Source organism: Parambassis ranga, chromosome 8 (genome assembly GCF_900634625.1).
Source record: "Parambassis ranga chromosome 8, fParRan2.1, whole genome shotgun sequence".
In the NCBI taxonomy this organism is placed as follows: Eukaryota; Metazoa; Chordata; class Actinopteri; family Ambassidae; genus Parambassis; species Parambassis ranga.
Genome location: NC_041029.1, coordinates 13246331 through 13271003, shown reverse-complemented (window position 1 = coordinate 13271003; position 24673 = coordinate 13246331). Strand labels below are relative to the sequence as shown.

At 41.0% G+C, this 24673-nt stretch overlaps 1 protein-coding gene across 1 annotated transcript in view; it reads right to left on the bottom strand.

Annotated features, from left to right (window-relative positions):
* Positions 1-24103, bottom strand: part of srcin1a (SRC kinase signaling inhibitor 1a) — a 65919-nt gene extending 41816 nt beyond the window's left edge. The window contains exon 1 of the mRNA XM_028412180.1: positions 24013-24103. Coding sequence (XP_028267981.1) covers positions 24013-24103 — 91 coding nt within the window. The remainder of the gene's footprint in view (positions 1-24012) is intronic.
* Positions 24104-24673: the final 570 nt, after the last annotated feature.

Here is a 24673-nt window from a genome sequence, read left to right as displayed (position 1 = left end):
AAGCATACAGTTAAAGGTTGCACAAGCATTATGGTGAGAGACACAGCCAGTGACAGATGTGGCACGAGCAGGGCAGCGGAGATTACAAGTTGTCAAGACAACATGGCACACAGATCTGTGTTGTGATGCTGATCATCATGTGTCATAGTACAAATAGCTCAGCATCAAGTGGATGCAGAGAAGAAAAATGGAAAATCAGAGGAGGCAGGAGGTGGATTTTTCCGACAGCTGCATTGCTATTGGAAAATGGCTTTTACTGTAGGAGGCTGTGATGTAAACAGAAAATTAAACTCTCCTCTTTCATCTTCAAATTCTGTTTTCAACTCATTTCCTTTTGCAGGCCAGAAAATACACACAGTGTCACAAATACAAAGACGTGCGTGTTTGAAGTAATGTAAGAAACTGTGAAAAAGATCAGAGAAGATTTCCCATTTCTAGCATTTCAGCCTGTTTAGAATAGGTTCTGTTTTGATTCCAGTATGAGGTGGAGGATGAACGGCACACAGCAGTCCCTAGTGGGGTGTTAGAGTAATTGCTTGTTTCACCAGTCCCTAGAGGATAGCACAAAGTGGGCTGCAGAGGAGCTTGACTCAACCCTGCAAAACAACAGCTCCACATCCTCCCCGTCATCCTCTGCTGCCTGCCTGTTTGCATCCATCACAAAAGACAGAGCGGCAAAATGCCACAACCTGACACTCCAAGCACACCAAACACGCCGGCCTCTGAAGAGTCAGAAGTTGCTCCATGCCTTCTGAAACAGACCAATTTAGTGGACTGCTTGAGGGAGAAAATAAGATTTCACTTGATTATATTTAGGCATATTCGTATGAATATTCATTTTTTTATATTGCTGAATTAATGAAACTGAATGAAAGGCTCTTTTGTTTAGCTTTTACCTGCAGAGGGACATAAGTCAAGTTCAAGTGCTTTATTTTTTCATAGAAAAGCTTCAAAAGGCTCAGCTCGATTTCAAGTCAAGTACTTCAAGTGTTTTGTTGCTCCAAGGTTCCACAGCGGCTTACTTAAAGGACATCTAAAAGACATTTCATGCAATAAATAATTTCATCTTTTTCTTCTGTTCGACTTACTATGGTAATGGCCTTCTGCATACTGCACCATTATTGTCACTCTGTCACTGTTTTTGGAACATTGTAGGATTGAGTTACCTTGACCATACCTGACTTAAACAAATAGGTTCCATTTGTGCTTTTTGCTTATTCATCTTGTCGGTGTATCACTGAATGGCTGTCCTATGCATCACATTAGTCCACTAGACACAGATAATGGCCATGCAGTAATGTATGCTGCATCCTGTGTGTGTTTCTCCATTCATCACACGTCCATTGATCTTTGTGCGCATTTATCAGGAGTATTGGCTCATTCTCTAGCTGTTTAAATCCACAAATGATTCTTCTACATCCTTCCATATCTCTTTCCTCCCCTATCTCTTGTCTCCACTGGTGCCGTATGTGTTTCAAGCATCTCATTTGGGTCGGTGTGAAAAAGGATGAAGGGGCGGGACAGCACGATGGATGCGTGGGGTTCTGTTGTGATGTACTGTAGGTGAGCAAGGAAGCGCAGCCAGTTGGCACGAAAGAGGAGGAGGAGATGACGAGTTAGACGTTAACAAGCTGTCACAGCCAACACAACACAGCGCCCACTGCAACAACAAAAACAGCAAAGACAACCCCCTGACAGGCCTGGTGTTATAAACAACAACCAAACAGGCATACAACTCTGTTCCACCCACAGAGAAGAGGTACAAACAACAGGTCAGGCATGGACCAGTTCAATGAAAAATGAATCTGTTGGGATGAAATAGAATCCTGTTGGTGTTTCCAAAAGAAATCTTTTTCCCTGTAAAATTTGCTAAATTAGAGAAAAAGAGCTGATATTCTCCTCTCATATCACTCCCAAATAGCTTACAGCAGCAGAACAAGGATTATTGCTGCCAACACCTCACCTGGAGCAGCCAAAGAGAGGACTTCAAACATAAGTCTTTACTTTTTTTAACTTTGCTTAACCTTGCTATCTTTTTCAGAAATAACAAATTTAGTGTATTTAATGTTACAAACTGCTCCTCGAAGCAGCTTCAGCAGTTTTAACTGTTTAGTGGGAAATACAGATTTATATGTGGGTGAGGACCTCAATGGATGGATCTGTGTGAAACCCACATGACTAAAGCTGTAACACTGGGTTACCTGAGTTTGTTTTTAACTGTCTGTCTGGGCTCTACTCTGTCTAAAGACTGTCTAACCACTTATAGCTTATAGACAAATCTGTCAGGCTCTAGTTTTACCACAAACTTTCATTTTTTACATTGGTACCGTAGATTAAACTTTACAATAAGACAGATTTAATGTTCTTAATAATGCAATGATGTGATTACTAATATACTATTGAAACGGTGTGACCCAGAATCTTCCTCACAGCATACTTTGTTGTATTTTTACAGTCACATACCATGCTGCATGATGGGATCAATAGCTGCAGGGCTTTGACGCAAATGTGCTAAAAATTCAAAGTCTCCAAAACTCTAGAGCACCAAGTAACATTTAGTCAAGTTAAAGTGGCATTTATGATAAGTCCTAAGGGCAATCTGAATGTTCTCCTTCAATCTTCAGGCCTCATGCTGCCAATCACACCCACGGGAAAGCTGCCTCTCTGGACAGGAACATGCATAGACCGGCTATCGTGTCCTTCAAGCTAAAGTGAGGCTCCTGTGGGGATGAGCTCTATAAATGAGAATACAGCAGCATATACCATAAATAAAGACATCAAGAAATGTCTCTAGTGATTGTTCCTCCCCTTTCCTTTTGCCACCTGCTGGCTGAATGAAGCTTGAATCTGACAATTGTTAAATGTTCTGCCCTAAAGCCTCAGAACACTTGGCAGAGAAGCCCATGGCTAATCCAGTAAGCACTGGCAGTGACTCACAACTAGGTGAGAGACAGAGACAAAGGCAGCTACAGATAGTCAGAGCAGCAAAGTATAGGGGTGGATGAAACTTAAGAGAGCCATAGATGAAAATGGGAATATAGAGGCTGGCAGTAGGAGGACACTGAAGAGGAGAGAAATTCACGGTTTTAGGTAAGCATTGAAAACCAGGTGAAAAGTAGTGGAAGAGTGGACAGAAGTGGGCCAGAGTGAGGTGTGGTTAGAAACAGCATGAACGACAGAAAAAAAAATTAAGGAAGTAAGAGGCAGGGACTGGGGCTGGATGAGAGATGGGCAAAGAGGGAGCAGAGAGGAGAAGCCGGGGTGGGTAAGGTGTCCTCCAAATCCATTTGTCACCCAGAGACTCATTAGTGTTTGTGAGTGGGCGTCTGGTTATAAATAGGCTTGGGAGCGTGTGTTTGACAGGAGGGAGTCTAGGATTTGACGGTAAGGCATTAATCTCACCAGAGAACCCCCGGAAGACGGACAGAGAGACAAACAGACGGATCTCCCAAAAGAAGGTGCACTGTTTTATCAGTAAGCAACTCCCATCAGAAGTCTGTCCCAACCCAGCCTATTACTTTCGCTTGTCTGTACAGCATTTCATCTGATCTAATTTTAGCACTAAACGTTTTAGGTTGTTTGTTTGAGGGGAATCAAGTAGAGATATCTTTGTTGAAACAATTACGTGTAATTTTTATTCCACTCAGTATCATACCTCACCAAACAGTGTTTGTTACTGATCTGTGGCATGCATTTATTGTTTTGCTGAGGGAAAGTGGTGTTTGCTCCACGGGGGCCACACTGCACTGTAGCTACAAAACTAAAGTAAGATCAACACAGTGGAAACAGTATTCAGCACATATCAGCTGAATGAACTACCAACATCTGAAAACAATTGTTGTTACACTTATAAGTTGATAGATTTGGTCTTTTAAATCTGATGACGATTAAAACTCACAAGTCTGTGCATTGTGTTTTACAAAAAAGTGAAAGCACCCCAATAATCTTATTAGTGACAGATTTATTTTTGTGTGCACAGCCGACTCATCGTTGCCCACAAGTTACCCTATTGCATGTGTGAGCGAGTGGGAGTTGCTGCGCATGTGAATTCTTTCTAATTCAGGCAACAAAGTCATCCTTGTGTGCTTGCAAGCAACAGAGATAAGCTTGTGCACCTGACTGTAGTTCTGGAAGCAGAAACTGGGGCAAAATTTCGTTGACTGTTTTGGTTTAGTGTGAACAAGCAAAGGTGTCATAATGAGGGCATCCTCGGTGTGAATGAGGCTTGTGAGTTAGTGTATATATTACTTGTTACATTTTTGGCAGATGTCTGAAAGAGGGCCGTGGACTTATAAGTGGAAAAGTGAATAACGAAGTGTCAGAGTTGATTGAATTTTTTATATGGGGAAACTAGCGTCACTGCAGTTCCTTTAACATAAGTTATTGCCGACTACATTTTGTTCAGCAAGAGGATGTAGTTACATAATCGGCTTTTATGATTTTGGAAGAATCAATACAATCACTAGAGATAAAATGCTAAAATCATACTATAACATGACTTTAGCATCATCACCACTTAGCACCCTTCCACCTAGTGTGACCAGTTTCATGATAAGTCTGATGTCCAAGGCAATGTCGTGGTGTCATTTAACCACTTTTTAACAAAGCCTTATATATATATAAAGTACACTTGTGCATCTAAGCCCAGTGAGTATTTAGAAAATCCATTCATTAAGGAGCATGAGAAATCATTATTTTGCAATCACTACAAAAATGCACCGTAATTTGTTTATGATGTAGAAACCAGTTCACTTTTAACTGTAGTTTTTCAAAAGCTGTCTTACCATCCTTGCTTCTTTTTGACCATCTTTTCCCCTTTTATCCATCTTCTGACTGCAGAGCTCTTCATGCTTCACTAGGCTGTTTTGAGATATTTCCTGTTCCTGCTTAAAAGCTTGTCAGTCACTCACGGCATGTTCTTCTTTGTCTCTCTTACATGCATCTGTTCCCTACAGTCCTGACAAATGCAACGCTGCCTTTAATTAAGAGGATAAAAAAAATCAACTGCTCTCATCTTCAGCTGACATCTGGTTATACTCTTGGTTCCAACCTGCATATACTCTCTCCCTCTGGCTAGTTGGAGATGATGTACAAATGCTCCATTTTCTCTGTAGATGGCGCCTCTAGCTACAGCATTCTCCTCGTGTAACCCCACCTTGCCACCACCTCCTGCCACATACAGACTATTTCATGCTCCACAAATCCAGCCTTCTGGATCCTGAGCACTGATTTTCAGGGAAAAAACACAATGTCCTTATCACTTGCAGTGTAGCAGGGCCAAAGGTACTGAGGTTAGCAGGGGTTAGACATAAAGTTGTGAGTCAGGGAAGTGAATGACAGTGGCTCAAATCCATGGCTCAATCCCAATCTGAAGCCATGTGCAAACAGCTGACCACAAACAAAACAATGGCACTACTTTAGACTCAAAATAAACAATTTACACTAAAACCTGAATATCTTGCAGAACAATACGTCCTAAAGGGCATTTGGACACAAACACAACTCCAACTAATGATAATTGCCTGGTTAGTGTTTTTTAGTGATTTTTTTTATAACTTACACATGCCATGGTTCAGGGGTGACTGTGTTGTTCGGTTCAGGACATGCGCATCAAGTAATGCAGGGAGGCATTTTTTTCCACTGGCACGAACAAAAGTGTTGCCAACTTAATGACTTTCTTGTAAAAAGGTGACTTTCCAAGTCTTTTTTTGCCAAAAGCTGACAATTAAAACACTGGAATCAGTACCATTAGCTTGCGTAGCTAAGCTTAGCTTAGCTTAGTCAATATAGTTCAGCAGTGACAGCAGTTTAAATGACAGCCATCCTGTCTGGCCTCTGTAATGCCAGTTTTAACCCTGTTGCTGTTGTTCATTGTTTTATACAGGGTCGAGTGTAACTTGATCAGATCCAGCATGTCATCCAGTCATTCTACAAGTGAAAATTTGTCAAATGGTGTGTGGATGTGTCTTGACCTGTGTGTGCACACATGTATTGACTTGACCTTCTAATATAATGGTAGGGGAAACACTGGATTTTCAATTTTTGATTCTTAAATATGGTAAATGTTGGATAATTAGGCTATATATTTTATGCTGATCTATAGTATTTCCAGAGTGTTAAAAGTAGGAAAAACCTCAACAACGTAAACCCAACTGAACCGAAAACTGTGGATTTTGTGAACCATTCCACCCACAGTAAGGACATAAAAACAGTAGAAAGGTGACACATAGAAGTGTTTTTCGAAGTTTTTAGACAGTGTAAGATAAGCAAGCAAGCAAAAGTTTGAAGAAATGTTGGTGTGCTCTATAGAGATTTACATAGTTTCAGTCAAGCTTCTTAACCTGGATTCAAGTCCCACTGTCTCAAAGTGATCTTTATGTCTCCTTTCCTGTTTCAACAACACATTTGTTCTTTGCCAGTGAACCATTGTTCGATTATCATTCAGACTGGACAGTGTTTATATGTGATGTGATGCATTCATTTGAAAGAATATCCTATCACAACATTTTGAGGAGCTAAAACATTTTTCCCCCAAAAAATTGGTATAGCTTATAGATTCTAAATATAACCCAACACTTTTGGAGAGAAACATCCCCACAGAGTGCTAATGCCAGAGGTCGACTGTTCATGTCGTGTTGACGTGACTGCAGAGGGGAAAATATATCAAAGGGAAAAATCACTCCGAGAGCAAGTTAGGTCTCTCAGAAACACTGCCACAGCCCTTCATCATCTCCTCTATTCTGTCTCTTCACAACCAATTTTACCCTTACATATTTCTTCTCCTCTCTATGGTACTGACAAACTGTAATCTTGACTTTAAAGTGCTGTCTCAACTGAGAAAAACAAGGCCAAGCAAAGCCATGTCTTTTAGAGTGAATCTTTAGTAATGTGCTATTATTTGGTGCCGTATCCGTGCAATCTAGGAACATACAGAAATATTAGCAAAGTAACAATATCCATCACATGGCACACATGTATCTGCTCCACACACGTAAGAAACCTCAGCACACAGACATTTCTGCTGCCCACTTTTGATCTCCCACACCTATTCTCTAGCTGTCTCAAATCCTTTAAAGTCATTTTATGAAGATGACAGAGTGTAGGTGTTTTTCCCCACAGAGGTGGAGGAAGAAAAGTTATTCAAGCAGTTTGAACTGAAATCTCTGAAGCTGTTGCCTTGCTCCCAAATGTGTGTGTGTCTATATTAGTGGGGTGTGACTGTCAACCATGCATCCTCTTGGCACTGATCCTAAAAGCACACAAGCACACACACTGACACACATTAACTCACTATTCAGTGATGAGATCGAACTGAGGGCATGATGAATAAATAATGGTTTAACTCTGGGGGTTCACTCCACTAATTAATGGGGAAAAAAAGGGTCTTCTAAAGAAGCAACAATTCCAGAGAGCAAGAGAAGGCCAAGTAGTAAATCAAGGATTACTGCACAGGCTTCACACACCAACGCATGCACACATACACCCTACATACACACATGTGCACGTCCTAATTTGTGATTCAGGTTGCTGTGAAGAAGGCAATAAGCGGAGGAAAGGTGCTGGCCTCTATTGACTAAAACCCCCTGGGCTAATGAGAGCTCCAACATACAAGCACACACACAAAATATAGCCATATTACGCACCCATTAACGTTATATCAGTGCCTGAGTGAAGACGATGTGTTAGCATCTCACCTCTTCGACTAAAGATACCATGCAGGAATATTTAGAGAAAAACTGCAGCCACTTGTCAGCGTCTTTGTTGCTATGTGCACATTTGTGGTCACCCGACAATACACACTCACACAGCCTGTCAGTGAGGTCATTAGAGGCGTATAATTATGAAGAATAACCAGTCTAGCTGGCCCAGCTGTCCTGCTAACATTCTCCAACCAAGGTTCTCAGATCACATCATCACTAAATTGGAACAGACAGCAGAGAGGCAGGGAAATTAAAATGAGGGATAGTTGGAATAGGGAGTGGCACTACTGACTGAGTGAAGGCTTTTATTTCGGCATGGTGGCATCTCCATGGAAACAGACATGTTCAATATATAAGCGATAGAAGAAGCCCACAAAAGCAGTAAATCAGTTCTCAGAAGTTCTTCCAAAAATGCAAATAGGAATCAGTTTGGCATCATAAAAAGCAACAATAGAAATCCTGACGAAGTAAACCTGACTGGCTACAAATGACTTAAAAACTCCCAAAGGATGTACGGGAAGCAACAGCAGAGTTTGTGAAGAAGCTTGTCACGATTGAGGCGACAGCGGCAGCAACAGCTTGAGTCCTGGAGGAGCCACCGAGCTCCACAGCCTTTGAACATACAGGAGGCAGGCAGAGGCAGACAGCAGAGCTACGTGACTCTCATGACAACAACCACAATCACAAAGATACACAACACACTGTCACACACATATACACACGCAGTCCCTTAATGCTGCAAGTTATCAGGTTTAAATACCACAATCTAATCCAAGTTAAAAGGATGTTAAAAAAACAAAGTAAGAAAAACAAATGGGATGGGACACACAAACAGTAAGGGGACCACTTCAAGTGCCCACCTGAGTGTTTCCCAGCATTCTCCATTTGCGCTCCTTTTAGCCCTCTGTCCCTCACTGTCTTGTCTAAGTCATTCCATCCCCTCCACCCATCTCCCCATTCTTCCACTGCTGTTACAACCTCACTGAGATGCTGGCTTAGGCGGAATATTGTGTAAAAGAAAACTCAAAAAGAGGAAAGGCAGGGAGGGACAAAAGGATTCTGAGAGAGGAGGAGTATGGGAAGACACACAGGGAATGAGAGACATACACACAAAAAGCACGAGGGTGAGAGAGAGAGAGAGAAGAGAGGCTGCCAGTTCTGAACATTGTCTCTTTTCTCTCTGTCTGATTGTGTGTCCCTGGCTGTCTGTCTTGCTGGCTGCTCTCTCTCCACCTCTCTCTCTCTCTCTCTCTCTCCATCTTCCTCATTATGTCCATCTGAGTGGTCATGCCAAGCTAGTGGGGCAGGAGGAGAAAACATGGCTCACTCTGGCCCTTTAACACCTTGCAGACTGGCCACTTCATTCTGGCCACTGACGGCCAACCTGTGTACACTGGTTATCTGCTGAAGGCCATGGATTGAGCAGAAATATGTGTGAGTTGTGTGTACGTAAGACTGTCCTGTCAGCCAGCCAGAGCCCCAGATTACCGTCGCTCCACTGGCACGTCCCACTTCATCCTTCTCCTCTGTCACCCCAGCAACACCTCCGCTCCCTGCCTGCTTTTCTCATCCTCCCCTCCTCCCCTATTCACCTCCATCTGCCTCCACTTTTTCCCTCCCAACCTCCTTCCTTATCTTTCTCTCAACGCAACCTGAGAAAGAGTCTTTAGATTTAATTTCATCTATCTCTGAAATCTATACTAGCAGAGCTAAAGCTGCACAGCTTGCTGAACTAGTAGAGAGTATCAATCTCTGCATCTTGATCTGCTCTAATGGTGTATATACACACATGGCCCCAAGGTGCTTCTTTGCTTAGTTAAAGACAGCCAATCATAGGGTGGGGGAAACCAGAGGAGCAGTGCACTAATTAACACCAGTGGGCCTGGGCTTACTGTAGGTCCATGTCAAAGCTCAAAAATTACACTGACCAACAACCATGGTAAAAATCAGAGGGAAAGTCTGTCTGCTGTCTGCTCCTTAGAGATAGTGGAGAAGTTTAATTAACATGTTAGATCCAGTCCAGATCTGAGAAGACTTCATAAAGAAGGAGGAAACGCTAAAGGCAGCCCACCACAAGGTGAAGACCCCCAGTAGAAAGCATGACACGGAACAAATCTGTGCAGTTGAGAAAGAATCTGCTTTGAGAGTGTAGATGTTTCTTATACTTTGTTCTGAGTTTCTTTTAGGTCACTGTTGTCTCAGTAGTATCAGATTTCATATTTCAGACATTTTTGCTATTGAAAATGGAAGTTCAAAATACAAACAAATGTGTGCACAATACACATGTTGATGGTTTATATTCATCAAAATAAAAAAATAAACATCTAGTGATTAAATGGATTGCATCCCATGAGACTAAAAAAGGTGAATAAAAGTATTTAACTCATAAAATTTCTCTACACATGTGAAAATATACACTGTGTGACATCCAAATCTACAAGTTAGTCAACTTATTACACATCTCAATTGATTGTTATTCCAAAATAAACCATTTGAAATAATAAATATTCTGTATAAAGCAATAAAAGTATGGAACACTTGCTGTAGTTAATGGGCAGAATAAAGATAAATTTTATGATCTTATATTCTGCACCTAAACCATCAAAGTAGACAAAAAAGAAATTGCACACAACACTGAAGCTACAACCATCACACAGCCACACATCTTGAAATTACCATATCTGGGTCAACCGCAATGTACTTTTACCACTTCATTAAGAAATAAATGTCATAAGAGTGTGTGGGATGATGAGATGAAGTCCCACCCACCGCCGCCATCACTCTGGAATTCAAAGGACGACACCCACAGACAGCTTACCATATGCAAAGCTACACCCGCTGAGTAACGCAAGGTTAACAATGGCCACATAGGGCTCAACAACTGCTGAGCATGCAGCTTTGCTCCCTGCAGAGTTCACACTCAAAGGCACATGCAGACCCACACATACATTTAACTATTTAATGGCATATCAGTTTTTCACTTGCACTGTATTTGTCTGGAATATTAGTGCACATGCGCTCTCTGTGTCTGTGTGGATAAGTGACAGTAAAAAAGTGTTGTTAAGCTAGCGTAGTCAACTAATGCCTTGCAAGGACAAGTAAATAACAAGCAACAAAGCAACGGATCCTTTACCTTTGAAAAACAACCCTCTACCCACCAAGCAATTTAGCACTTACAAATACATACAGATGAGATATTAATGGCTTACTGCGTCCTCTTTGACCTTTTAATTATTCTGATTTGTGTACAGAGCAGGCGTGCCGTAATTGCATTAGCATCTCTGCAGGTTTACTTAATGTTCCAGTAGAGAGGGAATGGTGATTTAGCAAACAGATAGGGGAACACTCCCTTCTTTTTGTGTACACCAAATCATCCGCGGTGAGTGTGTGTGGCTCTGTCTATGCGTGAGTGTGTGGCGTGTGTGTGGCATTAAATCATTTGAGATTTATTAGCTCAGTTATCGCTAGTCAAACCCTCTGACGTGCAATTATGCTCTATCAGCAAATAAATGATTTGGTCATTACAGGCCATAATTGGTTATGGAACAAAGGGCACGATATATTGTCCATCTCATTTCTGCTGCTTAACATCCAGTCCTGCTCTTTGCAGCTTGTGTTACCGGAGAAGTCTACTTGCCCCTTGTTTGCCCCCGCTTCCTATTCCCCACTTCCTCTTCTGTTTTCTCTGAGCATTTCCCTGAGGAGGACCTTCTTTCCCTTTATCTTTCCAGCGAAGCATCTGGAAAACAGGCTCTGTCTCCACCTCTCCATCACATTCAATCACCCTGATGCTTACTCAGTTCTCCACCCTTTCCACCTCCTATTTTTCCTACCCCGTCCCACCCGCCAACTTTCTCTCCAGGCTCACTACATTTCAGCTCTTAACCAAAGCAATCCTTATCACTCTATCCAATTGTTTTCTATCCCCACCAGCTTGCTTTTGCTTGGCAACTTTTCCTTTTTCATTTACTCTCTGCCTCATTCTTTTTTCCCCGGATGCTGCTGTACCATCTGTAATGTATGAGCAAAATTAGTGCTAAACCTTTATTATACATTAGGTAGGAACACTTGAGGTTCACTGATTCATACCAGTTGTTAGTGGGGATTTGATAAGAAAAGGTGGAAAGCTAAACCACAGCTCACTTAACAATCCAGGGGCTTTTTTTTTTTAAACACAATTTGTACCAAAACACTGTTCCAGGCTGCCTCTCAACTGTCTCTCAATGCGTTTTTCATCCAGTTGTTGTGTATATCAAGAATTTCACAAAATAATATTTTTAATGAATGTATGTAAAATTCATAGCATTCATAACAAACTACATGGTACTGTACACAAAAGCATAAAATGTCAATAAATATACAGAAGTGCTAAAAAACGTCTTGACAATACCAGTACTTGGGTTTTGTGTATCAGTCAACTGCTCTTACCAATCCAATACCGTTTCCTTGCAGGTATCACAAATAATTGTTAAACTTATTGGTGTGACAAGCATGGAATACCTCCATACAGCTGACTGTTCGGTTCACTCTATAAGTCTACCACATGTACTGCTGACACAGTACAGTATATATATATATATATAAAAACAGCACACCTTAATGGGTGCTACCAACTACTTAGGTTATATTTTTTCTCTAAGTTCACAAGTAATAACTCTACTTTAAAGTCCACCCAAAATATTGAATGCATAGCTACCAAAAGCTCCAGTTGAAAGTCTCCTCCCATTGTGCACAAACTAAAGCCTTTCAACTGTTTGTGTCCTCCTAAGCTCAACAGTTCCTATTATTAAATGTTTGGGCAAACCACAATGTGACAGCTTCTTATATCCAGACATGGGGGCCAGAGTGAAAGTGATGCCTATTAGCATACTTGTTGAAGGAGGGAAAGAGGAGTCATCAATATCTATGTTGTGTAGCTATAGGCAGAGCAGGAGAAGATCCACTTGCTGTCTACAATTGCTCCCACACTGCAGCTAATTATGGCATCTTCAACTGAGGCATCCGGAAATGAGACAGAGGGGGTGAGAGAGAGAGAGTGAGAGACTGTAATGACAGTAAAACAAAAAAAAAACAAGTCTGACCTTTTGGACCACGTCTTATTTTGACACAGCACGTAAACAATCTGTCCCACACAGAGATAGAAAGAGTTTGTGGAAGAGGGATGACGCTGGTATCTCTGTGAGGAAGAAGCACCTGTCTCATTATACCTCAGGTTGGCCACACACGACATCTCTACCCCGCAGGGCCTGAGCCTCAACACAGATAAGAGAAAGTCCAGGAAAAAACGTTGAGACGATAAGAACTGGAAAACGCAGACACTGACAAAATGGAAAAAGAGTTCGACAGAGGTGCAAGGAGAAAGAGAGTTAAGAAAGACTAGAGAGAGTGAGAGAGAGTGAGAGGGAAAAAGAGAGAGGGAGAGAGAGGAAGGATGGATGGATGAATTTGCTGACTAAATGGCTGCGAGCTAATCATGACGCTAACAGTAACGGATAGGCAGAGCGGTCCAGATTGCCTCATTTAAGGACACTTGAGTATCGTTTAGGTAATGTCTCTGATGCATTTGCAATTAGTCACAGAGACAGTACTCTGGCACATGGCAAAAGACGTTCTCCTGTGCAAACAAACAGTCTTCCATCTTTGTACTCTACCATTCTGTGCAGCAGTAGTCAAAACACCTGACCTTACAGGTCTGTGATGTGAGCAGTGTAGAAATACTGTAGCTCAGTTTATCTCTGGCTGAGCTGACACGGAGTGAAGGCAGTGCACAAAATCTGAAGAAACTCTAAATGTGTTTCCTGAGTTTTGCCCTCCTTTGATCCTCAGCTGGAGGCTGTACATCAGTGACCCTGAACAACCTTCACTAACATTTTCACACATACACCCAAATATCTACCACACAAGACACCGTTAATATTGCCTTAGGGATGGGCCTTGCTACAAGCCAAGCACTTCTCTATGTCAGGACTCACTTCTTTTGTTTCTGCTCTCCGATCCTTACAATAATTTGGTCCCGCTTATATATATATATATATATATATATATATATATATATATAAATATATATATACATACTAATCTTTTTTCGATTTCTTCTTATCCTTGACTGCATCTGGGTTTCGTATCTACACTCCTGCCCTTAATACCTCTCAGAGGTGTTCTTGACTGTACTCTGGACCACACTGCAATAATCCAATGTTATTAGGGAGCTATAACTCACTTTTATGTGATCAGGAACCCCACAGCCTGGACTGCTGTGCCTCCTGACAAATGACCCAAGTCAGACCACGCATCAGTGTGTCAGCCAAAGTGAGAGGCAGAGATGAAACAAGCTTTTGCAACCTTTTGTATTTGTGCTGTTTTTTTTTTCCCTGGGATGTCACTGAATGTGTGTCAGACTGTGTTCATCAACATGTAGCTGACTTCATCAGTGAAGAGTTGGCGCTGTTGGGTAACATTAACATTAGATGTGATCAGTCCGTGTGGAATCTAAAACACAGCAGAGCCATGTTGGGATGTTAGCTTTTTAAAAATGCTACAATGTAAGACCATGAGAGATTCACAGCACTGTCTGTTTAATCTGCTCTCTCAGAGGGAAATTCCCATCAACTTTTCTTTTCATTTATCTTAGAGCTTCTGCAATGGCACACAGCGAGGCAAATAAAGGACGACGTTCAAATTTTTCCCATCTTTGTAGACTCTTAAAACAAACAAAAGCTAGAAGCTTTTAGTCTTCAAAGCTAAATATGCTGATACCATTTATAAATGACAAAAGCGTAGTATTTGATCCAGGAAGCATCAGTGAATCCATACAACAAAAGAGGGCAGGCTAGGACTCTCCTTTTTCTTTCAGTTTGTCATTTCAAAAGGAAGCTGCAGCTTGGCAGCACAGAAAAAGTTTGAAAAAGTCGTCTTTGAATGAAGTTAGAAATTTCTGTGTCTCCACATGACCATAGTTTGTTTTGGGTTCCCTTTTGCATACTGAAAAAAATGAGGCCCTCTTGCAAAGTTATAACATTTAATAGAAAGCGAAAAAGAGAAAAACATTAGAAAACGCAGCTGGTGATTATGCACCAGACTCTCTATAAGTAAGTGAAAAACAAACTGTTAAAGAGTGTCTTTTTTACTGCCAATGTAAATTGTAATATAAACACTATTAAAATCTTGGATTTAATTTTTTAAATATCTAAACAAAATAAAGTCAAGACTATGTCAAATTAAAAAAACATGAAAGGCTTAAAAATGTTACATTTGCTTCCAAATATAGACAGGGCTCTATATTAATCATGTTGGTGTACAACGTCAGCAGTTCTGCGAGGTTGCCCTCTCAAGGTCTATCCATCAATCCTCCGTCCCTGATGACCGCCCAGTCCTACGACCAGAACGAGGGCAGTCTTCATCCTTCAAAATCTCTAAAGCCTAGAATAGAATGGTTTCCCAGATAAAGCTGTCATTGTGTTTACTGCAGAATTTAATTATCATGGTTTGTCACAAATCCTGCACAAAATCCTGAAGATGAGTTCAAGTTTATTAATCATATAGATTTTATTGCACAAGGACTTAAAGCACACATCAATGAAACAAAAATGGAACACACTGTCCTGTGAAGTTCTAAGCAGCTTTCTAATAACCGTTAGAATGCAGAGTGGACAAATTGCCATTCAGCGCTTTAGAACACAAAGAGTCAGTCAGGTCTGAAGGAGATCTAAAGGGAGGTGGGGCTGAGCCTTTCAACAGGAAGCTGGACAGGACTGTGTGACATATCGATCGCATATTGGCTACGCAGTACTGCACTTGGGCTCCATCACTGTCGTGGCAACAACTCTGTCACCCCCTCTTTTCAGCTGTTAATTTGTGGCGCTCTGGATGTTAACATTCTGCCCTATGCTCCGGCAGCCATCACATTCAAAAGACGACCACTACATCATACTGCTGCTATGACGACAGGAATTTTAACTGCACACAGTAGGGGGGAAATTAGAGGAACTAAAATCCACACTAACACTTTTGTGCATCACTGAGTGCGTGTGTGTGTGTGTGCGTGTGTGTGTAACATGGCTTACTCTAGCCTCTCCATAGTGCTTGTCTGAAATCTTTGTGTTACCCTCTATCCACCTTCCCTGTTCTGTCTTTACTAAAAGACATTCATCACTTCTTTAGCCAGCACCCTGATAGTGATGTGCTGCATCGTATTAAGCATAGTAATAATATTTCCAGAGTGGCGAATTATGAGCGTCTCTTATTTAAGAGGCTTTACAGCTTCAGCAAGCCTTTTTTGACTGCTCAGCCTTATCAGAACAAATCCAGGCGTCCTTGAAAGAAAAAAAAACAAGGTTTTGCTGACAATAAGACATTCAGATGAGGTTTTTCCAACATTCAACTGTTATGGTGGTTTTACAATGTAAAAGAGAAGTTTATGCTCACTCTTTGTTCACAAAGAGTTTGAAACTGTGTGCAGAGACAGACACTAATGAATCCGCTAATTGGCTGCAGTTACAGACATCAGTATCAAACTGTAAGTTAAAATATCAGCAGTAATGAGCTGCTGAGTCTCACGATACCTTCTGTATAAATGCACAACATTTGAGTGAGGATTGCTGTTATTACAAGGGATTAGATAATAAAAGGACAAAATGTCTAGTAGTGGTGAAACAGACAAAACACAGAGGACGTTAAAACTGAACCACCACTTGTGTTCTTTATATGAAAGCATTTCTAATCCTATTTTGTCTATGAGGGTGGAAATGTTTGTTTTATGGAGGGTAGTGGAGGTTTTATGCTCTGCTTTCTCTGCTCAATAGGGCAGCCCGGGGTCTTCTGGGGGCCCTTGATGAAATTTAATTTGCGCTCTTCACTCCTGGCTCTGTCTCAACCAGCGACAATAGTGCTTCTACAAAGCATGAGTTGGTAAAACGAAAATTACAAATACAAATTTGCCCACTGTTGTATTTTTAAATTAATTTAATCTCATATGCTTAATTCACCTTATGGAAACCCCACCCTCTTTAGGTACCGTTGCTACGCCTGCCTCAGCATAGGCCAATATGTCAACAATGCTAGTGACAGATATGAGAATCAATAATTCAGTTCAATCTATAATTTAATAAAAGACTGTCAACACTACAGCTGTGAGTATATTGCACATGTGGTACAACTGAGGTGAAGACAGATTGAAGCGAAAACTCTATCTGCCAAGTTGTCCTAAATCTTACTGACTTCAGGTGTGTTGCATAAGAAAATTCATCTTATCAAGCTAAAAATAAAGTGCATGAACTTTAATCATTTTCTGAAGTAGGAACAGGTGTCTAACAGCCTTAGATTGAAACAGTCAACCTATTAGGTTTATTGCAAATTATTGCCTAAACAAGTTTGTGCAGATATCTTATAGATTTAAATACAAAAGAAAGCATTTTAGGATTTAAAAAAATAATAAACCCAATCAAACAGTATTTACACGGACTCTATGACTCATGTAGAAAAATGTGACCAACATACCTAAACTAGGTATAGACTAAAAGTCAACTTGTCAGTGCTCTCTGGTGGACAAAATGTTCCATAGAATTTCTGAAATACCTTACCTGTGTGAACCACCACTATAATCCTCAAAATTGTAATATAAGCCAATATTAACAAGGTCTTGTTCAATCTAGCGAATAGAAATTAGCACGCCCTGCCCTTGCAGCTGCTTGTTTTAAGGACCGTGGCATCAACACCATTAACACAGCAGCTCTGACTGGTACAGTATATGCAGTCGGAGCATGTGTGTGTGCGCATGTGTGAGAGGACTGACAGGTCAAGGTCTGCTGGTACAGAAAGCCATGACTGTGGGTGGAGAGCCTTTCTCCTGAGCTGGTGGCTGGCTGCAAGCACAGCCATCTGGGAAAGAATCTGCACAGTCTCACTACAGAAGACTGCAGTTTGCAATTAAAAACTAGAACAAAGTCTACTTTCTACTAGTTTTCGTACTACTGTACAGTTAGAAAAATATGTCAAATACAAAGCTTCACTCACAAAATAGTTTGCCATGGCACACTATAAGAAAGAGAGAAACATATACAGCAATCCAACTGGACTGCTTTTGAAAGTTGATGGTACTGCATGACTCATCAGATTGTCGTCCAAATTCCACACCCTATTTGGTCAAACATTTCTCATGAATAATCACCACATTTGGTCAATAACTGCATCCCTCAGATACTTTACATGCTTGCATTTATGCTGGATTGCCCAAACAGAACATATGGATGTTTTGCCTGATGATGTCTGTAGACTTTTACCCAGACATCTGGTAGATGAAGATCATAGTTTGAGGTTACAACACGGCACACACCCAGCAACACATGATTAAAAACTCAGACCACATGCACACAGAATAGTTGCTTCCAATGACTGGAAATGCAGGTATTGAAAAAAAAATTTAAACCCCTGCTGATTTTGTAAGTTTGCCCACTAACATAGAAATGATCAGTCTATCATTTTAATGGTAGGTTTATTTACACAGTGAGAGACAGAACAGAAAATCCAAAAATGCATTTCAAAACAGTAGAAAATAAGTATTTGATCCCTTTGCAAAACATGCTTTAGTAAAACCTCACAGAGGTCAGATGTTTCTTGTAGTTGGCCACAAGGTTTGCATACATCTCAGGGAATTTTGTCCCATTCCTCTTTGCAGATCCTCTGCAAGTCATTAATGTTTTTCGGCTGATGTTTGGCAACTGAAACCTTCAACTCCCTCCACAGACTTTCTATGGAATTAAGGTCTGTAGACTGACTAGGCCACTCCAAGACCTTAATATGTTTCTTCTTGATCAATCCTTTGTTGCCTTGGCCATGTGTTTTGGATGATTTTCTGGCTCCCAGATGTCTTTTACACAGGTAAGGAGCTGAGAGGACAGCTGCTTACCGGGTCAAATCTTGCAGATTGATAAATTTTAAATGTATTTAAATGCATTTTTCTGGATTTTTTTGTTATTGTTCTGTCTCTCACTGTTCAAATAAACATACAATTATAATAATAGACTGATCATTTCTTTGTGAGTGGGTAAACTTTAAAATCAGTTCAAATAATTTTACCCAAATTGTAATAACTTTGTGGTGACAGAGTATACCATAGACTTTCAATGCAACATTAAAAGTATAGCAAAGTAAACTGATGTTTCTTGACTCACTCAGTTCTATTTGCAAAGGGATACACACATTGATCCATACAAGCACACATCAAAGATGGGTTTTCTCTTTCTTTTCAGATATGGTGGGTCCCTGGGGGATTTTTAGAGGCACCTTCTTAGTTATAAATAAGTTCATGTATATCAATCCATGATCTTTTTCATACATTATACTTATCGTATTTATGTTCATTTTCAAAAAAAGACACTTGAATGTGGCTCAGAAACCAGTATTTCTTAAGAGCAAAGCAAACCAAGGAAAACTCCCCGGTTAACAGGTGGGTGTGGAACAAGTAATCCAGGCCTCTGTCAGGGGAGATGTGTGGATTTACTACTTTAAGCCTGACAGATCCAGGAGAAAGTCTGTGCCTTTACATAAAACCCTGCTTGGAGTCATAGTATAGCCCTGGAATTGAGGTAATCATTTGCACTCCTTAAGCCTAACCATAGTCCAAAGTCAGTTTAAGAGGAGGAACTCTCTCATTTGCTCATTCAAACAGACACAAGAGCTGTCATTTATTCGGCATGACAAACCAAAGACCAATAAAATGAATTCACAGAAGACATGAAGTACAGGGGTTTAAGATGACAATAAGATTTCAGATGTAGCACATAAGGCCATGCTATATTGTGAACATATATTAGATACATCTGAATTCTGTATGGAAAAATACTCAGACTTGTATTTTGAAGGATGCATTACACATTTTGCAGGTATGTGAAAAGTATTATTTAAGCCTGAAAAAGAGTACAATGATGGAGGTTATTGCTGGAAGAATCACGTGTACGGTACTTTATAATTACTAGGAGCGAAGAGGTGGTACGTTGTGTGAGTCCTTGCTACATTTGATTTAGACCAACCACACATAATATTGGAGTCTCCATATGAGGTTGCAAAAAGGTCATATTTGTATACCCTGCTGTTTCCATGGCGCTTCAATGTAAACAAATCCATGTCAGCTTTCAAGGATCGTCGTCCTTCAGCCACCTAGCACGTCCGCAAACCAGATTCAATGGGCTCCATTCAAATGCTGCTATCTATCCTGGTTAATCCCTCAGTCAGATTTCTCATCTGTCTCAATAAACCTACTGGTCTCCGTGGGATTCTGCTGAACTCTGATAGGCTCCTTCACCTGACTGAATATCAAAGAGGAGATGTGATTCCCAGGTTGGCCAAGAGAAGCTATTGCCATGGAGCTAACATGTGGTAAGAAATTCTTGGATGTGATTAAAGCATCCTCACTAATAAAGCTCAGCAACCATGTGTTTGCGATTCTTCATGTGGAACTGCATAGCAGGTATAATCAACTCTCAGTTCTTCAGGTCAGATGAAAGTCTTGCCATTTGCGTTGTTTGTCTCTTCCAACTGACTACACATCAGTGTCACTAGCAGAACAAATTGGGAACCATGCAGAGTGTGCTGAGTGTTAATAATGTCTGAGAGACGGAAATGGAGGCAGGGGTAAAAAGACAAGACATTTAACATGGTTGAACGGATATGGCGAAAAATCAAGGAGGAATTTGTAAAGGAAGGGTTTGTGCGTAAAAATAAGAAGATAAAGATGTGAACAGCGAAGGGAAGACATGAGAGAAATATAAAGGCAAGGCTATGTCTGTGTGACCCCTGTCATCTGGTGACAGTCTAGTAATAGAGTGGGGTTTGTGCCCTCGTCACCTCAACGTTCAGATGATGGCAATGCGTGTAGTAAAGGGTATTACAGTGAGAATTGGACAAATGAGAGCCTGCACTTACAAAGACTTAAGAAGAACTGATTCTAACAGTCCAGCAAAAAAAGAAAACCATCGCCTTACAGAATTCCTTGGCTAAGTCCTGTGATCTTATGTGTGCACATGTCTGCAGCAGCTCATCTGCTTTCAGGGATGATGCCGGAGTGTGAATGTGTCAAAAGGATACAGGACCTGACACCCTTGCAAGGAACATTCAATCTTGTCGCCCTGCCAGAGGGAGTCCAGCAGTAAAGTGCTCTATCCTTTTCCTCTCAATCAACCCCTCCCCTCCACACTCACAGCCCTTCCCAGCTCTTGGCCTTTCCCTTTTGTGTGTGTATGTGGTGATAATGGCAGGCTGTCAGTCACGCAAAGTCTGACCCAGATTTACTCTGTGGGAAGAAGGGGAAAGCAGGATGATCGGAAAACTCAGTCCACCCATGGGACTGATCCTCCCTAGTCAGAACTGCTCCCCTCCCAGTTTAGATTGAAGCAAGTAGCAAAAACGTGAGCACAGACAAGCCAGCATCTTCTACTACTGCATCAAAAAGGTTGCCTGGAGTCAGAAACCTCATTAGGCCAAGGAACCAGTGGCGGGGTGCCAACTTATTCATGGACAGCTCCATGAAATAAAGGTCATTGAGACTTAGTTAACTGGCTTACTGGTATGTGCCAGGCAAAAACCACTAAGCTTTGTAGTCCACAGCCAAATGTAAATCAAGATAAAAAAAAAAAAAAACGCCTGTGCCAATCAGAGAGATTCCTCCTGTGGCCCTGCCCACACCTTGCTGCATGGATACGGTTACCAAGGAAGGCAAGAAGGAGCTGAGAGAGAGAGAGAAGAGAAAAGAGCAAGAGAGACTGTCTGCCATAAAAAACAGAAACTGGAGTAAAGGGAGAATATTTTTTAGTGGTTTTGCTTTGTCGACAGTGGGTAAAATGATTGTAACTTGTGGCAAAGCATGGCGAGAGGTGTTATCTAGTGGCTATTATAGCACATAAAATTCCTCTGTCTTGACTAATCTAACCTGGATGTTAGATTAGGTTGCACTTAGGGTAGAGTATTACATTTAAATATCTTGCTTAAATATGTGGAAGTTTTATGTCACCTATTTATAGGATTATAGGATTTATAGGATATAGGATTGTACTGATACACCATTAAAAAGAGAGAGCTGAAACCCCCACCTCTGCTTTGGGTAAACTATAGTATGAAGTACACTCCATACTATAGTTTAGGAAATTTAAAAAAATTAAAGGTTGGCTCAAAATGTTAGGTAATCCATAATACCTACAGGAGAAAACATCTTTGAGCATTTAATTTCTGGCTTGATATTCATATTATGATTATGAGTTTACATTGTTTTTTCTTTTTCATTTTATTCTATCCATGTACTGCGGCAGCGGCACATAAAATACCAACCACAGTAAGCATTCACCTTGCAGAGCAACATTTATTTAAAAGCCTGTGTAAAATGCCATTTTCTCTTCCGTCTTCTTCCCTCTTTCCTTTACAATTTGTCCTTTAAACAGAGCAATAATTGATTTTTACAATAGAGGGCCTAAACGGCAGCAGAATTATTCTGTGTAGAGGGAGGTCTTTCTCTCCCAGTAAGAATGTCATGGATGTTCAGCTATCCTCTTTTTCTCTCTCTCTCTCTCTTTCTCCGTGTCCTTCATATGTCCTTGCGTGACAGTGCAACTGCGTGCTTCACTGTTTCTGTGGGAGGTATCTCTGGGATCCCAGTGTGTGGGAGAGGACTTCTGCCTGGCTCCCCATCTATCTGTCGCTTATCTCAATCATGCACACTCCTGCCATCCTTCCCACTGTCTTCCAATCTCTCTGTTGCATGCAGCAAAATATCACTCTTTCATTTAGCCCTGCTTCACTTTGTCTTTCCAAACAAAGAAACGTTTCTCAGTCTGTCACCATGATAATGACCGATTGAGGGGATTGAAGCATGTGTTCATTTTTCAAAAATCTTTTTGAAAATCACTATGAAAGCGCTGCCATCACGGTGACAGACAGGCTGCTAATGCAAGAACTCCACTCTCAGGTTATACCCTCTCACGTCAACTTTTACAGGAACATTAATTACTACAAAATAAATCATTTAGAAACATCAAAAGTGCCAGATAAAATTCCTCCACTCAAATCACCAATGCAGATTATTCTGATTAATAATTGTCACAATCATCCTTTAACAAAATAAGCAGGGCTGTTAAGTACACACAAACACATGTACGTACTGCATACACTCGCATTTTCTTGCTCGCAACTCATAGCTGCAGAGAATTTCTCCTGATTGAGAGTGTTACAGTGCCAGAACTAATTAACAGCATTTGATTGTCTTGCTGCAGAGGTGGAAGTCATTACCATAATGTTTCCTATGCAGAATATATCGCTTTAAAAATTCGAGCAGATGCTCACCATGTGGATATACTGTGGGTAAGCCTAATTCCCATCTATGTTCAATCACAACACTGAATTCTACTGAAAAAAACATGACATCAATACTTGTGCTAGGAAGGCATTGGCATAGTCTCCCTCCTAGTACCCACAGGTTTAATATTTATCATTCAACTATTGCCTTATACCATTATTTTTATACCAATCTTTGCTTCAGTCAGTGATTTTCTATTTCCAACTCTTTTGAACATTCTGAATGGAGCAGGCTAATTAGCCTCCCTGCCTGCATTATACATGGCTTTAGAAGAGAGGGAGGCAGACGGAGACTTTAAAAAGTGAAGGAAGGAAAACAAGAAGTTGTACATTCTTTTTCATTCCTGTAACGCTGATCAATCATAATCAATCTTTATTTATTTTATTTTTTTACATGGCATCTTCACTCCCTTCACCCCTACGTAAATCACAAAACTATTCTTGAGGACATCGAGAGAGCTCCACAGCTCACACAGAAACCTGCTTAAAGAATAAGACACAAACACACACAAACACCTAGTAATGGCAGAGACACAGAGGACAATGAAGACTATGAATACAAGAGCAAAGAGAATCCAAAAGCAAAACCTGTTTTATTCTTCTGTGTGAAATGTTCTCTCAGGCGCCACTTGGCAGACAAAGTAGGTCTAAATGATTTATGAGAAACAACAAAGCTTGCCAGTTGTTTGTTTTAGATAAATGCTACACAAAGCAAAAACTAACAAACCTGATGATGGCAAACAAAGAAAAATGAAAGTTTTTGGCCCAATAAAAAAAATGCACCTAGTTTCTCCTGAGCTCCACATTGCCATTTTAGGAGCAGCACAGAGTTCAGACCTGCAGGCTGTCCAAACATTGCTGCAGAGAGAGGTTTTCTATAACAGTGCGATTGATTTTGAAAAAAGTATACTTTTCAAAAGAAGTGCTCGGAGCTGAATTTTAGGTAGGATGGATCCCTGTTCCTGAGCCTGCTTACCTGTTTCAGCAGGATCCCTGTGCCCCAGCACCAACACCTGGCCAACTGCCCGCCCATCAGATACGAACACCTGGTAGTCCTCACCAAACATCCCCTCCCCCTAGACGGTCAGTAGACACCCTCTATCCACAACTTCACTTAGCTCAGCACAGCAAAAACTGAGTGATGCGTCACAGTATTACACTGTACTTTAATGTAATCTACTGTACTCAAACTGTACAACATCATTTCCCTCCCACAGTAACATTACGCCTCAATGATTATGTTTTTAAGAGATACCGAGTATGGAGGCCTAAATTCGGTGGCTGACTGATAACGCAGTGAACATACACAATAGGCTCTAACATCACCTCTTGCTCTTGTTCTCCTACTCAGACGCACACACACATGCGCACTACTATACATTCTTTCAACATCTGTGCTCTTCAGCAGCAGCATGCTTATTCACAGGATTGGAGACGAGCGCTCGGGGCTGCAAAGGCACTTCCCTTTCCCTTTCCTCTTCGCTCTCTCTCTCCTTGATCTCCCCCTATCCATCTCTCCCTTTTCTCTGTCTGAAAGGTTCCTGTGAAAGGCCCAAGATGAAAGGCTGCTCTCAATGGGAGCGTGATTGCAGAGACAGTGCTGGCGGCCCAAGGTGCAACCAGAATTGCTCGCTCAA